Source organism: Alexandromys fortis, unplaced genomic scaffold (assembly GCF_014885135.2).
Source record: "Alexandromys fortis isolate MF-2015 unplaced genomic scaffold, M_Fortis_MF-2015_v1.1 scaffold_10, whole genome shotgun sequence".
Taxonomy (NCBI): domain Eukaryota; kingdom Metazoa; phylum Chordata; class Mammalia; order Rodentia; family Cricetidae; genus Alexandromys; species Alexandromys fortis.
Window position 1 is genome coordinate 10,175,099 of NW_026067895.1, and position 16,462 is coordinate 10,191,560.

General features: G+C 45.8%; 1 protein-coding gene across 5 annotated transcripts in view; it reads left to right on the plus strand.

The window, feature by feature from the left end:
- Positions 1 to 16,462, plus strand: part of Kank1 (KN motif and ankyrin repeat domains 1) — a 182,146-nt gene that overhangs the window by 111,136 nt on the left and 54,548 nt on the right. For 4 of the 5 annotated variants that reach the window (XM_050157836.1, XM_050157862.1, XM_050157844.1 and 1 more), the window contains exon 3: positions 12,820 to 12,939. Coding sequence is in view for 2 of the 5 variants with exons in the window: in XM_050157862.1 (XP_050013819.1) it covers positions 12,903 to 12,939 (37 nt within the window). In the remaining 3 variants the exon portion in view is untranslated. Of the gene's footprint in view, positions 1 to 3,233; positions 3,460 to 12,819; positions 12,940 to 16,462 lie in introns of those variants that run through there. The other variant, XM_050157873.1, reaches the window with a different exon arrangement.

Sequence of the window (16,462 nt, forward strand, 5' to 3'; positions counted from 1 at the left end):
GGAGAGACGGCTCCTTTTCCAGAGGACCTGGGTTTGATTCCCAGCACCCATGTGGCAGCTCACAACTGTAACTCCGGTTCCAGGGGATCCGATGCCATTTTCTGGCCTCCATAGACACTCAGGCAAGCAAAACACCCATACATATTAAAAAAAATTAAAATAGGAAAAAATAATATATACTTAGTGTATACAACAAAAATAAGGTAAAGTACTTATTATGTATGACTTAGCTATAAGACCCTAAACCCTATTCCAACGGATGTTTGTTGGATGGTTACTGCGTGTGAGTCAGTAGTCCGGGCTATATTTAGGACTAACAGGAGGCCTGAGGAATGGCAGCAGACCCACAGAGCTCTGCCCACAAAGGAAGTTGCCGCCTCCCATCTTGCTTTACTTTCCAGGTCTTTTGTAAAGTTAAGATTCTGATTCAAGGATCTGGAGGGATGGGTGGGCAGTTAAGAGCACATCCTTCTCTTACAAAGGCCAAAGCTCAGTTCCTAAAACCAGAGGGCTCCTCAGGTGTGCATCTGAATACATGCACACACTCACAAATAGATGCACATGAATAAAAATAAGCCTTTTTTTAAAAAAATAAATGAGAAAAAATAAGAATCATGTGGACTCTTGGGACATATGGACATCACCAAACATCACAAGCAGATATAAAGAGAGAAAATATTTTAAAATAAATTATTGTAAAACAGGGCTGTTTATATTTCTCCAAAGAATAAGTTATTGTGGGTGACTCAGATTTCTAAAGAGCACGGGCTTTGCCCCTCTAACTTATCTTTTCTATCCCCTCTCATTTACTGATATTTTCTTTCGAAATTTAATTTTATACTTGGAGACTTCCTCAAGCAATCTATTGAGTACGACTGACTTTCTCTATTGACGAAGGTTCATCGTCCCCAGTAGTAACTGTCCTATGTGACAAGGACCAGGAGACTGTTTCCCCAGCAAATCTTTTTCAGCATCACCTTTGAAATCGCTACCCTTGCTATAGGGATTTGCTTTTGATTTGCCCTCCAAAGCCATCCCCATGATGTCATCTGACTGAGGTGGTGGCTGGGGGAGAGGAAAGAGCCTTAGCTAAACTGACAGTATTTTATCTTGTTGTGGAGGTTTGAATGGGAATGCCCCCCCCCCCCCATAGCTCACACATTTGGATGCTTGGTCCCCAGTTAGTGGAACTCTTGAGAGGGATCAGGATGTGTGGCCTTGTTGAAGGAAGTGTGTCACTGGGGGTAGGCTTTGAGCTTTTAAAAGCCTATGCCAGGCTGAGTATCTGTCGCCCTGCCTGCTGCCTTCAGATCAGAATGCAGAGCTCTCAACCCCATGTCTGTCTGGCTGCCGCTCTGCTTCCCACCATGATGGCCATAGACTAACCCTCTGAAACTGTAAGCAAGGTCCCAAATAAATGGGACTTCTTTACAAGTGTTTCCTTGGTCATGGTGTCTCTTCACAGCAACAGAACAGTGACTAAGACGCTTGTTTATCTGTTTGTTTACATTGGTCTTCCAAATATTTTGACAAGCGGACGCAGCTCTAGGTGAGATGTGCTGTCGTGGCATGGCAGTTTTCCAGCGTTTCCTGGTATACCTGTATGCTCTATTGTGAGGTAACAAGATGGGAAAGCAACAATAGACAGAAACCTAAGTTCAAAAACACGATCACTGTATGCCTTTTTGGTTTTTCCTCTGCTTGTCCATGAGCATAGACAACCCACCGCTCTTCTCTTTGGAACCATTCAGGTCTCAAACTAGTAAAATCTACAGAAAGCTAGTTCTTTTGGCCAGTTTCCATCTGCTTTCATTTTGAGAATACAGCTTTAGTCTTTTCTAAACAAAACAACAACATACCTCGGTTTGCCTCATGGAAGGGTCTTGAGGGGAAGGGTCCGGAGATCGCTGTGTCTCCCAAGCGCCCAAGCACTGTGAGTGTTGGAGCTAAGTGTGTGGCTTAGCTTGTTTCCTCGGAGCAGGGAATGCTAAGTACTGAACGGCTTGGTTGCTTCTTCGGACCTACAGGTACTCATGGCAGAGATGAAGCACTGGCTCCCAGCCACGCTCCCCGCAGTTGGCAGGCTGGGGAGTGGTTTCCATAGTGATGCTGCCGCTGTCCAAGGGGATGAAGAGTAAAGGCTCCAGCCAGGGCACATCCAGAGCAGGGTCTGCTCCTAGACTAGGTTGTACTACCCCCTGAAGGTGCAAGAGTGCTTGCCTAGGTGTCCTTTCCTTCTGTGTTTTTAACTGAGTAATAGTGAGTTAGAGGCCAGTCTGCTCTACATTAGAACTTGTCCCTAAATGTGTATTGCATATCGTGTGTGTGTGTGTGTATAAGTATACACATATATGCTTCTTCGCTGGCTGTTCCTCCCTTTAGAAAGTCAAGCTAGGATCAAAGGACCTAAGAACTCTAAGAATTTCTGACAGTTGTACCCCTTTTATAGCAAAGGGGTGGGTGTCACTTTGTGTGACTGCTTGCAGTACCCAGTATACTAGTATGAAGTTGTCCCTTGCTGCTGGCCTTCATATGGAATTTATAAAAAGTCTAAAGGGACGTTCCTCTCTTTAACTATGTTCACTCGCGATGTTTTCACTGCTGGGCAGTTTGAGAAAAGTTCCTTGTGAGTCTTGCCTGGTTAAGATCAAATGCACCGCTATACCTTACTCTGTGCTCATGAGCCCTGAAGAAATGCCAATAAAGAACCGTCCGTGGGCCCTCCCCACTCTGTTCTCCAGAAAGGGAGAAGTGTGCTGAAGATCTGTTTAACAAATTACCCTTCTGCTCCTTTCATGTGGGGCTCTTCCTGAACCGTAAATTCTGAGGTTCAGTAGGTCTGGGGTATCAGCCCTAAACCATGGTTTCCAATCAGTTCTGAAGGATGCAGGCACCATCGGACCCCAAGCCCGTGTGACACAGCGTGAGTAGCAAGTCACCCAGCTCTGACTCTGGATGCTATTGTAGCTTCCCTGAGTGAGAGGGGCACGTGTGGCCCCCAGCTTTGAGGCTGGCTGTCATTAGTTGAGATACTACGGGGAGAGAGGAACCGCCTGGGAGAACATTTGACGTGCCTGCTCCTGCAGAGTTGGGAGTGGAATTCCCAGAACTGGCTCCTGGGGGCAGTGAGGACAGGAATGCGGGGCAGAGGGACAAGATAAGGAGGAAGTGAGATAAGGTCCCTTTCCCTCCTGCCTCCAACCTAGGGGTGGACTGGGATTGTGAACTGTCCCCTTCACTCTTCAGAACAAAACCAGGGGATGCTTCTAAGTAGCTTGTGAGACTGTGCCACCCTTCACCAAGTAGCCTCAAGTACAGAGAAAAGAATTTGGATGGACCCTGTTCTCGGAGCCACTTCAGTGAACCAAGGGAGGATTTGCTCACCCAGCACTGTATCTGCTTCTCGTGTCTGTGCTTTGAGGGTGCGTTTGCGCATCTGTGAGGCCACTTCCAAGATAAGTATGCATGTTAATATATTTACCTCTATATTCCGCGTCCTTTTTCATTTAAAAACAAAAGAATCTTCAATTTTCTGGCTTCAAACTTTTAAAATGATTTCTTTTGTGCATGGCACCCACGTGTGGCTGTACTAACCTCTCGGGACACTAATTTGAGATTCTGACATGATAGTTTAGCAGCGATATGTGTCTTGCCGGCATTAGTTTGGAGGTGTTAAGAGGCAGTTCTAGATGGTTTCTTGAGTCCACCCATGTTTTTGAGTGAGAATGTCCTCCTGCCTCAGGTTCAGTCAGCCTGCTTGGTCCATGACAAGCCGGGGGTACAGCAGTGGGTAGTGAGGCACTCCAAGTAACTCAGGACGAGAAATTGACTGTTTTCCGTTCACTTGCTCCCAGTCTGTTGTGTACAGGAACTGAGGTTCTGAGGTCAAAACTGGAGGGTAAACGCAGAAGCTGGTGTGGAATGGCTCAAATGTCAGGTCAAGTCAAACCTAGCGAGAGCACGCTTGCTGCTGTTATGCAGAGAGATTTTTGGCAGATGTATTCATCATGTGCAAAGCAATAAAATTAGGAATGGCGCTCAGTTCGAGTTCCCTCCCGTGGTTCTGGTTTCTGAAGAACAACACTATGCTATCCATGTTTGTAGGATATGAACAGGTTCTGTTTGTTTTTTGTGTTTGTTTCTTTTCTCCTTGCTCGCCCTCCTCTTGGAATTTACCTATAAGAAATTACTGGGAGAATACCCAAAGCAATCTATCAAAATGTCGCAGTGTGAAAAATACTCTAAATATTTAGTAATTAAGGAAGGTCAAACGAAGTATGGAACAAATACGAAAAAATACTATGCAGCCATTAATACAGCCATTAATAAAATGGTTATTGTCTTAGGTTGCTTGTATTATGGTGTGGTGTGGTGTGGTGTGTGTGTGTGTGTGTGTGTGTTTGGTTTTTTTGAGACATGGTTTCTTTGTGTAGCCCTGGCTGTCCTAGAATTCACTCTGTAGACCATGCTGGCCTTGGACTCAGATCTGCCTGTGCCTCCCAAGTCCTGGGATTAAAGACTTGCACCACCACGCCCAGCTACAATGTCATATATTATAAAGTAACATTTGCAAATAAACTCACGTGTAAACTAGGACAGGAAAGAACTACACCAGGCATGTGTTCTCAGAGTTTCTATGCCTTGTGAGATGTTTAGCAGTTGTCTGTCCAGTGTTTGACAGGATGCCCTTGTCTCTGTGTATGTGGAGACCGTGTGTGCACTTATCTGAATGGATGTTGTGAACGCTTCTGTAATGAGAATGGGGGCGCAAATATCTCTTTAGGGTCCTGTTCCAGTTTCTTGGGCAGCTTTTAGAAGCAGGTTGCTGGATCATAGAGTGATTGTATTTCTTGTTTTGGGGTGGGGGTGCTCCATAAAGTCTTCCATTATAACTGTACAACTTTTTTTCAGTTCTGTGAAGAGGGCACAGGGAGTCCTGTTGCTCTCTCTACATTCCCATCACTCGTTATTTTTTTTTAAATATTTATTTATTATGTATACAATATTCCATCTGTGTGTATGCCTGCAGGCCAGAAGAGGGCACCAGACCCCATTACAGATGGTTGTGAGCCACCATGTGGTTGCTGGGAATCGAACTCAGGACCTTTGGAAGAGCAGGCAATGCTCTTAACCACTGAGCCATCTCTCCAGCCCCCCCATCACTCATTATTTTAAAAGTCAGCCCTGCCACCACCACACCACTGATGTCGCTGGTGTTTTGGAGTTTGATGGGGAGTGTGAGGTGATTATTCACTGTAGTTCTCATCTAGTCCTGCCTGGCTCGACACAGAACTTTCACCAGCTGTCATGTTATAAAGCGCCTCCTTGGCTCTTAGCCTCTTTAAAGTCTCTCTCAAGTCAGTGGAAGCTTGTTTGTTCTTGGAAAAAAACACATGCACATGCACACACACCTAGGAGATTTCTCTTAGCATAACTGAGCCTTTCTGAACCCGGAGACGGATAATAGATAGCTTCAAGGTGAAATCCTTTTGTGTGGTCCGAAGATCCAGTGTCCTTCCCCTCCTGATGTTTTGTTTTTTAAGATCTGTAGGCCTCAGAGACACAAGCATGAGCCTGTTCTGTTCACGCTGTAGTATCCAATACTATCTGTTGTCACATGCTGAGGTTTAATATTGATTTAAACAAACTGCTGAAAGTCAGACTTCCTGGGGATAGCTTTCCAACCACTGGGAAGCATTGTGTTAAAATCCCAGGCCCTTCCTGGCCCTGGGACCCTTGGAACTTAGCTTCTTCCTGGTGAATCTTCCTGTCAAGCTGTGGTGATAAGAACATCTGCTGCACATCAGGGTCTCCTAGCAACCTGTTAAAGTGCAGATCGCTGGGCGTGGCTCCTAGAGATGTGGACCGGGTCCACGTCTAAGAAGACCTGAGGATTTTCGTTTCTTTATTCCTTTTATTGAAAATACCTTTCTCACACAATATACCCTGATTATGGTTTCCCCTCCCTCTGCGTCTCCCAGTTCTTCCCACCTCCCTTCCCACCCAGATCCCCACTCCCTTTCTGTCTCTCATTAGAAAAGAGCAGGCATCTAAGAGTAATATTAGAATGTAAGAAAATAAAATATAAGATGAAACAAAAACACACTGAAGTAGGGGAAGACAAAGAAACAGAAGGAAAAGCGCCCATAATAACCCTAAAGTGGAAGGTTTCTTACAAGATTCCGGGAGGCAATGTTGTTACTGCTGTTGTTTAGACTTCGCTCTAAGATAAACCATTTTAAGGTTAAGAATCTGAGAGTGTGTGACGGTCCCACTTTATTTAGTGACAGCGGATCAGCTGAACAATACTCTTAGAGAACGTCACCAGATAAAACAGTCCCGGAGGACATAAAGGAAAACTTTTCCCATAGAGCTATCAAATGAAAACATTTTAATCATTTAAACAGGACACATTAAAAGTCTTTTCAGGGACTGGAGAGATGGCTCAGTGGTTAAGAGCACTGACTGCTCTTCCAGAGGACCGGGGTTCAACTCCGATCACCCCCATGGTAGCTCACAGCTGTCTGTAGCTCCAGTTCCAGGGGACCTGATAGCCCCACACAGACACGCACGCAGGCAAAACACCAATGCGCATGGAGGAAAAGTGAGAGCCTCTCCAAGGACAGGGACCGAGTTCTCTTCCTTCTGTGCTGAGGCTGGTTCTTTTTTTTGCATTTTCCAGACACGGTTTCTCTGTGTAGCCCTGGCTGTCCTGAAACTCAATTCTGTATACCAGGCTGGCCTCAGACTCACAGAGGTCCGCCTGCCTCTGCCTCCCGAGTGCTTGGATTAAAGGCGTGCGCCACCACCACCCAGCATTAGTCTTGTTCTTAATGTTGGACTAGGGAACAGAAGTAACAGTACTGATATTTTAACTCACGAAGCCCTGCCAGACAGAATTCTTTTTCAGCAAGAGCAAGGTGCCGGTAACCTGGCCATACTTGTAAGTCAAAGTTTAGTTCCTGTTGGGATTGCTTTCCCCAAGACAACTGCAGGGGTCCAGAGCAGGGCAGAACATGCCGCTTCACTGGGCTTGACCTGAGTCCTGGGGATGTTTTCTTCCAAAGTCAACAAGAGTGGAGAGCTGTTCCTCAGGGGAATGGGGGCGTGCACTTGGGACTGCGCTCCATAGTCTGTCACTTGTGGAGGCCAGAGAGAAGTTGGTTGTCACTATCCGGTGAACTTTCACCTCAGAAAGGTTCCTGGAAAGAAACTTTGCCAGCGGTAGTTCTTCTGCGTACAGGAAGCCTTGTCTGTCCCAGCAACCCAGCTGGAGCAGAGCCAGGATGGGGCTGTGAAAACATCTGGAGGCTTCCAGGTGGCGTTAGCCTGCCCGCGGCTCCTACACACTCTGGGAAAGATACCGGTGTCCTTTTGTAGTGTTGCTGTTGGGTGGATGTAGATGAGCAATAGGGGGTCTGTGAGTGGGCACGGCACACCCACACCCACACCCACTCTGGGACAAAGTGAGTGCCTACGGAGGCAGATGTGACCGTGGGAACTTTTCACGTAAGTAAGGCAGAAAGGTGACCTTTGGGTGCAGCTGATCTTTAAGCATCTCAGGAACCTACATGTGCTTTGTTCCCAAAGAACAGACCTTCAGTCAGCTTATTTCAGAGAAGAGGGTAGGTGTGTGTCTCCTTTGGTTCAACAATCAGACTGGCTTATGATGACCAGGCAAGGAATGAATGAATGAATGAGTGAACTTATTCACTGATGCTTATTTGTTTTCTCCTTAGCATCTGCATTTTAATTGGTTTCTGTGATTTAAAAAAAGCACCTGCTTCAGCCTTTTATCTGGGATTTACCCAACACCATGAAACTGCAACTATTTGGCTGTGTAGACGAACATAGTCTAAAATACCCCAATAAGCAAACCCCAGCATTATTTCTTCATTGGAAATGAAAGCCAGTATCTAGATAAGATTCTGATTTATATTTTGATCCATAGTAAAGATTCCCTCCCTCTCTCCCTCCCTCCCCTCTCTCCCTCTTTCCCTCCCTCCTTCCTACCTTCTCTCTCTCATACAGTAAAAATGATCAGCTATAGAAGAAGGGGCTCCGTGAGGTTGGGTCATACTAGGTAGCATGGCTGCAAAACGGTAGCACATGCGCCCCCCCACCCAGCCTCCGCTCTCAGATGGTGGGAAGCCAGTAAGCATGGAGACCCCTGGGAGAGGGTCTGATCCAGAACGGTGGCCACACTGGCATGACATTTATGGTTGCCATTAATTAGATAGCTGCTTTGCAGAGTCTACAGGCACGTGTGGACAGTTGTATGTGATATGATGTATGTGGTAAGTTAGATGGGTTTTTGGAGGCTTGGTTGGAAGACTTAATTGTGCTGTTTTTAAAATCAGAGCCAAGGTATTTGTGTATCTGTGTGTCCGGCTGCTTTTGCTAGAATCTGTGTCTCCTTAGACCATCCTGTTGCCTTGCTTCGTCTGCGCTCCTTCTGTCTAAAAGCGGTATGAGTCAGGTTATCCTTGCACTGAGGTTGTGCATCCCTCTGCAGGGTTTGAAAGGGACATCGCGTGTTGGTGCATGTATGTTCTCCTGTGTCAAAGCCTTGCGCTATTACTGCTAATCCCATAAGCACAGGGCAAGTGGTGCTGTATCTGCCCGGTCATGTAGCTCTGTGATTGGGTCATTCTAAGCCTTTGTTACTTGTAAAACGAGGGAATGGATTTCAGCATTTGCAGGTTCTTAGGAGGGGAAAACAAGGTGAGAAGTGTGTTTTAATGAAAGCTGTCCAGAATGTATCATAATGTCATCAATTTTTTTTTTTTTTGGTTTTTCGAGACAGGGTTTCTCTCAATTTTTAAGATCTCTTCCAGATCTTAACACTTGGAACAAGTGTTAAACCTGTCTTACAGTAAATGCAATCCCTCTTCTTCCTTCTCTTCTCCCTCCTCCTCCTTCTCTTCCTTTTCTATGGTACTAAGAATCAAGCCCAGGGCCTTACAGATGCTAAACACACGCTGGACCACCGAGTGTTATCCTCATCATCAGCCCCGATGCAGTTTTAGTAAGCATTTTATTATTAAAATTTTTGTTTATTTTTATGTGTATCCGTGGTTTGCTTGCTTGTGTGTCTGTATACCATGTAGGTGCAATGCCCACAGAGGCCAGGAGAGGGCGATGGATCCCCTAGGGCTGGAGTTACAGATGTGTGTGAGCAACCATGTGGGTGCTGGGAATCGAACCTGTGTCCTCTGGAAGAACATCCAGCCCTGGTCATTTCATCGCCACTTAATAAGATATGTTTTCAGATCGGCACTTAATGGCACACCATACAGTAAGTGAGGTTTCTGATTTCAGAAATCCTAGCAAGGGATCAAATCATGTTAGCTGCAGTATTAGCATCAGTGTCATCCTTTGTCGTCATGGTCCCGAGCAATGTGATGGCAGTTGATGGTTTACAGAGCTGGGGGGTGGGTGGGGGGGTGCTGTCTCTGCTTCTCCAACTGCTGTCTTCTTTGGTATGCTCTTCACAGAGCTCTGTTGAGTGGCTCTTCATAGTTTGTTTCATTTCAGCTGACGTGAAGTACTTGTGAGGCCAACTCTTTATCTTGTTCACTGAACCACACTTGGGCTACTATGGAGATGATCTTCAGTACCATCCGGTTTCTGGAAATAAAGAGAGGAGGCGCATTCTTTATGTTCTCTATCGAAGGATTTTTCCCAAATCAAAAGAAATGCTTTTTGTAGGTAGCAGAACGAAGCAGCCATGATTGCGCCACGGGAGTTAGTGGTTGGTACTTTCCTCCAAGGGAGAAAAGAAATGCTTTATTGAGCTGTAACAAGGGAATGGACCACGGCCATTCTCTGCTTCCTTCAATGGGCTGGTAAAAGACCGCATTTCATGAGGAAGAGCCAGTCTGCACAATCAGTAGGCCACCTGTCAGACGGGACAGTACCTGGGAGGGACAGATCCACAATTTACAGCTCTTCCCAGCGCAGACACTGCCAGCTCCCACATCCCGTGACTGGGGGCCTTGTTATTTTATCTGTGACATGCTTGTAGCTCCTAAGTTTAGGCTTCCTTCTTGTTAATGTGTTCTGTTTTAGGAGAGGATGGGAGAGATCAATTTGGATCTGAGCTAAAGATCTCCTGCCAGGTGAGAGAGGTTCAATAACAGACAAGTATGTGTGTGTGTTGGGCCAAAGTCTGCGAGGCTTGGCTAGGAAGGCTCTGGGCACATCTCCATTCACATACCTTGACACACACTACATTCACCCCTAACACCCACAGCTTGTCTCTTCTTGTCTTCTGTTTGCCCTCAGCAGGTGGAGTGCTGGTATTTACAAGCCTCTCTGAGTCGACACAAGAGCACAAACCTGAGAGGCCACTGAGGGGCCAGAAAACAGGCTTCGGCCTAAGGTTTTTGAGGTTTTCGTTATGGCTTTTAGAAATGTCATTAGTTGAACAATTCCAGAAACTTGGCCTCTCTCCTTGACCCCCTCCTGTCCCCACTCCTCCCCTCAAGTCTTTCCAGGCCCCACATTCTTTTATAAAGCCTTGCCCAGCAGATGTTGGTAGTCATTTGTGTTCTGGAAGAAAGCTTCTGTTCCCTGTGTCCCTTGCCTTTCAGCCCAGCCACCTCACGCCCGTCACAGTTTATTGACTTGCAGGTTCAGTGCCTCTTGTGCCACTGCGTCAGGCAATTGCTTCTTACCCAGAGAGACCAGAGCGAGTTCACAGCCGCTGGGATCCCGCCGGGAGGGGAAGGCTCAGAATCTGAGCACTCCGCCGTGACTGGGAGGGCACGGAGGACCTGACAGAAGCGGCCTTTGACAACAGCAGAAAGTCCTTTTGAGTTTGCAGCCATGAGCAGTGAGGAAAAGTTCACTAGCGAAGGAGCAAGGTTCTTGCCCTATGTGGTCACACATCAACAACCATCAACAGCCGTCTTTCCCTTCACACAAGTGTGACCAGCATCGTGTGTGCTCGGAAAGGAGCCTGAGAGTTGTTGCCTATTATGAGGGATTCATATTCTTACATCTCCCCTTCAAAGCAAATAAAGTCCAAATGGCAAGAAGAGTCCAGACACTGGTTTATGGTTAGTATTGTTAGAGAAGGAACGAAGGAGCCAGCATCGTCCGCCAGTGCCTCTGCCTTGGGGCAGCCACAGTGGATATCCTGGTTCATTTACTTCTGATTTTTAATTAAATGCACAAACACACTTTAAAACAAAAACAACTCAGCCTTGGGATTTGATTGGTAGGATTTATTTTTTTGAATCAGTGATTCTTAAATCATGGCATTGTGCGGCATTTAGTGACGAATTAGATTTAACAGCAGTTAGAGATTAATGAACGTTGGCTGTCCTCAGCATTATCAGTTAATAACACATTGATTTTTGTAGGGTGGGTGTGTAGGTCTTTATACATACACATAATACTTGTTCATTTTAAGTTTTTGTTTATTTGCGTGTGTGGCGTGTGTGAACGCGTGTGCCATGAGTGTGTGTGGCAGTCAGGAGACCACTTACTCTAGAGGCAGGGTCTCTCGCTGCTGCTGCTGCTGCTGCTGCTGCTGCTGCTGCTGCTGCTGCTGCTGCTGCTGCTGCTGCTGCTGGCCTGTGTACTCCAGGCTACACTCTCCTGCCCCTGCCTCCTGTCTCACAAGGGCTGCTGGTTTTCTGAGACTCTTGATGTAGGTGCCTGGGGTTGAACTCAGGTCCTCAGGCTTGCGTGGCAGCGTTCTTACTTTCTTAGTCGTCTCGCTGGCCCTGTCTTACTTTTTAAAAGTCAATTTCCACTGGGCATTTTTCATATCCCCAACAACCTCCATGCTTTCGGCTGCTGTGCTAGGATGGCATAGGTCTCTACTGTTATTTTAGTATACTCTTGTTCCGGAGAAGTTGTTTGGCTTTTTGGCTGACAGCACTTCACAGGGAGGTGTGTTTCTTCTGGCTTCGTAAGTCCAGAGTTAGGATGGACCGGCAGTGTCTCGTGTATAATTATTTACTTTCTTTGCCAGTTTTTTTATAGAAGCATTTTCAAAAAGCAATAGTTAGAGCAGTATTTTTTTTTTCCCTAGTTTACTCCATGCGTGTTTCAAAGTTTGTAACTCTTATACGTCTCGATGCAGTAACCCGAGGTAACTCTTTACGGAAAGTCAATGTAAAATCAGAAACCTGTTGTGCGGTGTGGGATCCAGTGTCTGCGACTGCGTGTCCTGCTCTCGTTTGTGTGGTGTGGGATCCAGTGTCTCTGATGGTGTGTCATGCTGTCATTTGACGTTTGCCCAACATAACGTGCAAGATACTGAAGGTTCTTAGCAAAGCAATTGCATAGAAAAAAGGTGGGGCTGGGAAAAAGACCTGACATTGAAAAAGAGTGTATATGGAGTTTACCTTTAAGAGATTGGGCATCTGGTGCAAGAACTGCTTTGAAGTTGCCATCAGATAAATGAAATTATTGAACCAACTTTTAGAAAAGCAGATGAGCTTCAAAACACATACACACATGTAGTGTGTGTATATAAACTATTTTATATGATTAAAAAAATATAGAGGGCACTGAAGAGGGATCTGTGTCAGGTGACCTACTTCCTAAGTAGTCAGCGTCTGGGGCCAGTTTTCTCTCCCCAGAGTGTATTGGACACCCGTCTGGACGCCGTTCGGCCAGTAGACATGTCATTCCTCGGCACACTTTGGGGCCAGGCCTCGTGCAGCCACCACCTGGATCCTTAGTCCGTCTCTCTCCCTTCTAACTGCTTTTTGCATCAGCAGCCACCTCTGTCCACAGAAACCAAGGTTTGTGGTTCTACCTACCTTGAACTTACTGATGGGGCTCTCTCTATCATTTCAGGTTGAAGACCTCTGGAAACTTGCTGTATGAAATTTGCTCAAATCCTCACTGGTTGCTGCGTCCGTTCTTGGATTTGAGCCAGCATGGCTTATACCACAAAAGTCAATGGCTATGGTGCAGGTAAGAGCGCTCTGATGACAGAGGGAGGGAGGAAAGGGTATGTCTTTTTTTAATAAAGGATAGATAATAGCAAGTGGCCTAGAGAAGTAGAATTTCACAGCAACTTTGTATCTCGTTAAAGTTGTTTCTTCTTTAAACTCTTAGAAGACTTGTCTTAAAATACACACACACACTTTTATTTGTTTAGGGGGCATCAGAGGACGACTTTGTGGGGGGAGTGCTCCCCTTCCATCATGTGCATTCCAGGCATTGAACTCAGGTGATCAGTCTTGATAACAGGTGCCTTTACCTTACCGAGCCATCTGGCCCACCTTTGCTTTTCTCTTTAAGACAATCTTACCTAAAAGTTCTGTTGATGTGTTGAGAAAGAAATGTAAAAATCTTGACTGTTGATCTAAGCACAAGGCGCACGTACTCAACTTAGACTTCTCTCTGAGTAATCTTTAGATGAACGGCGACCAGTTTTGATCCTGAAAACCAGTTCCTACCTAGGAGGTTTGTTTGATGAGACCAACCATGGGGATGCAGTGAACAGAAACGGAGCCTAGACACATTTGTTTCCTTGTCCAATGTCAGAACTTATGGTGTATCAGTAAATTTATAAGTCCAGTCAGTTCTGTTGGCTATGATTCACCGGGTGATCTTGTCTTTACTTGGTGGTGTGGCAGTTTGCAGCCTAAGGTTCTTTTATTCCCGTCTTAGGAACTCTTAAGTGCACACTACACATACCATAATGATACATCATCTACGGAATGGCCTCACTAGAAGGCAGAGGCAAGAGTGGTACCCATGCAGTGCAGATGGTCAAGTCAGATTCATGACCAGGGCAAGCTGAAGCAGAGTGCACTGCCTAACCAAGTCCTCATGAGTGGCACCAAGTCCAAGCTGGGGACAGTCTGAAGTCCAGTGCTGATCGATCAGTTGGTTAGATGGCATGTCCCCGGGTGACACTCTGTCCCAGTGTTAGCTCTCCATCCTTTATGGTATCCAGGTGAGGAGGTCATATTCATCACCCTCCTGGTGTGCTCAGTAAATTCTAGGACCTGGCTTTTCTGTGTCCCCAACCAGCTTTGTTAAATTCATAGTATCTCGTAGCTTGGTTGAACAAGTAACGTGCTTCCGGGTTCACGTTGTACTAGTCGAGGTATCTAAGATGGAGGCTCGTTCTGACTCAGCATTTGATTGAAAGGGAGTCCACCTGTTGCTTCATCCAATAGAGTCACTCTGGGCAAGGCGTAGCTAGTTTTATACAATGTGGGATAACTTAGAGTAGAACATAGCTCAGTCGCCCCAGGAAGAGACTGTATGCTGTAAACAACCTCCTTTTGGAGTGTGTAACAGCTATAAGTTTGAATCATGAAGACTTGTACTCTTACTTTGGTTATATTAGAGACCTGCATGTATTGAATTCCAGTTTGCTTTTGTAAGACTTGGGAGAAGTTTGTAGAATAAATGGGGGGGGGGTCATGCTATTAGAAGGTAACCTGCGTAATCAACATATGGAATATTAATTCCTCTTTGGAAAACTTGCTGAGTAGCTGCAGGATTGACAGCGAGAGTTTCCCGCTCCAGAGCCTGACTGGAGTCCTAGCTTTTCTGACTCTGAGCCCCCTCACACAGCAGCATGGTATTCAGGAAGGGCAGACGCTCAGAGCCAGGAGACTTCATTTAGCATTTGCGGTCTGCTTAGTTAGCATTTGTACTCCCGCTCCTGTTGTAGAGATCTGTTTCAGCCCCTGCCTCCCCACTTCCTGACCTTGCCTTGCTCCGCCCTTGAGAGCTGGTGGTATCTGGTGGCAGCAGGAACTTTCTTCCCGATTTGGTTTCCTGCCTACTAGGTCTGGGCATCAAGTGCAAAGTAAAGGAAAGCCTTCAGATTCTGTGTTCCAGGATGTGCTGGTATGAATGGTTCCTAGCGGCATCTGGTCTAGACAAGGGGACGAGGAATCCTTGCTTCTACTGGTATAAGTAAGCCTCCAAGCCAGAGTTCTCAGCCTTCCCGATGCTGCCGCCCACTAATACCGTTCCTCATGTGGTGATGACCCCAACCATAAAATTGTTTTCGTTGCTATTTGATAACTATACTTTTGCTACTGTTATGAATTATAATATAAATATCTATGTTTTCCAATGGTCTTAGGCGACCCTCGTGGAGACGTCGTTTGACCCCCAAAGGGGTCATGACCCATAGGTTGAGAACTACTGCTTTAAGCAAATTATCCGTACACAGTTGCTTGGTTAACACACATGGATTTATCTGTACATGACACTCATTAGAAGTATTGGACTTTCTAAAAATAAATTCAAAATCCTTGGTACTACTGCCACCCAAAAATAGTTTTCTCACTTTCCAAATTTTCACATTTTAAATATTTTTGATGATAAAAGATTTTTCTCACCAAATCATTGTTTTGTGTGTTTTTCCGCTCTCATTTTGTATTACACAAGAAATACGTGCCCACGGACCTATCAGGCAGTTCTCAGCCACCCGTACCTCCTGCTCTCGGGGCTCCGGATCCTTTTTCTGTTCTCCATCGGGATCTGTACTCTGGTGCACATCTCCCCTACATACTCAAAATCATGACTTAAAAATTAAAGTGATTCTTTTTACAAGTGAGTTTTGTGTGTTGATTGGTTTTGCTGTCACCTTGACACAGGCTAGGGTCACTTGAGGAGAGGGAAGCTCAACTGAGAACAGTGGCTCCCTAATTTTGCCTTAGAAAAGCCTGTGGCACATTTTCTTGATGGACAGTTGATGTGGGAGGGCCCAGCCCATTGTGGCTGAGAAAGTAACCCAGTAAGCAGCATTCTTCCATGATCCCCTTCAGTTCCTGACTGGGGTTACGTCTGAGTTCCTGCCTTGACTTCCCTCAGTAATGGACTATGATGTGGAAGCGTAAGCCAAATAAACCCTTTCACCCCAAGTTGCTTTTGGTCACAGGGTTTTATCATAACAGTAGAAAGAAAATTAAGGAATTCTATATGGTGGGGGGGGCAACTAGTGGGGACCTGTGAAACTGGTCTGGGTCATTTAGTAGAAGTTTTAGATATAAGCTATATGTTTGCAGGTTCCCTCCTCCAAAAAAATGTCATGTTTATGATTTTTTTAATTGCATTTCTTTTAAATATGGTCTCCCAATCCTTTCCCTAAAATTAACCGTTTGGGATTTATACAACATGAATAGGAAACTCTTTTCATGTTTGTACGAGTCAAGGAAAAGTGACCAATAGAAAGCACCACAAGATCAAACTGCCACTGTGGGCAGGGAAGCTAAAATAGAGCATGTGTTTACACCACAGAAGGGCTGTGTGTCTGAGGTTCGCGTTTAACTGGTGATCTGTCTACTTCTGCTTGCTAACCCTGGCTAAGCTGCCCCACCCAAACCCCTTCCCTTTGCGTCACCCCCGTCTGCACCAGTCATCCTCATGACACTATCTCTTTTTAGCAGAGCTTTGGCTACTTCTGTCCCCTGGCATAGTTCGTATGTACTCGTTCAGAACACGGCTCGTGCCTGCAGAGTCT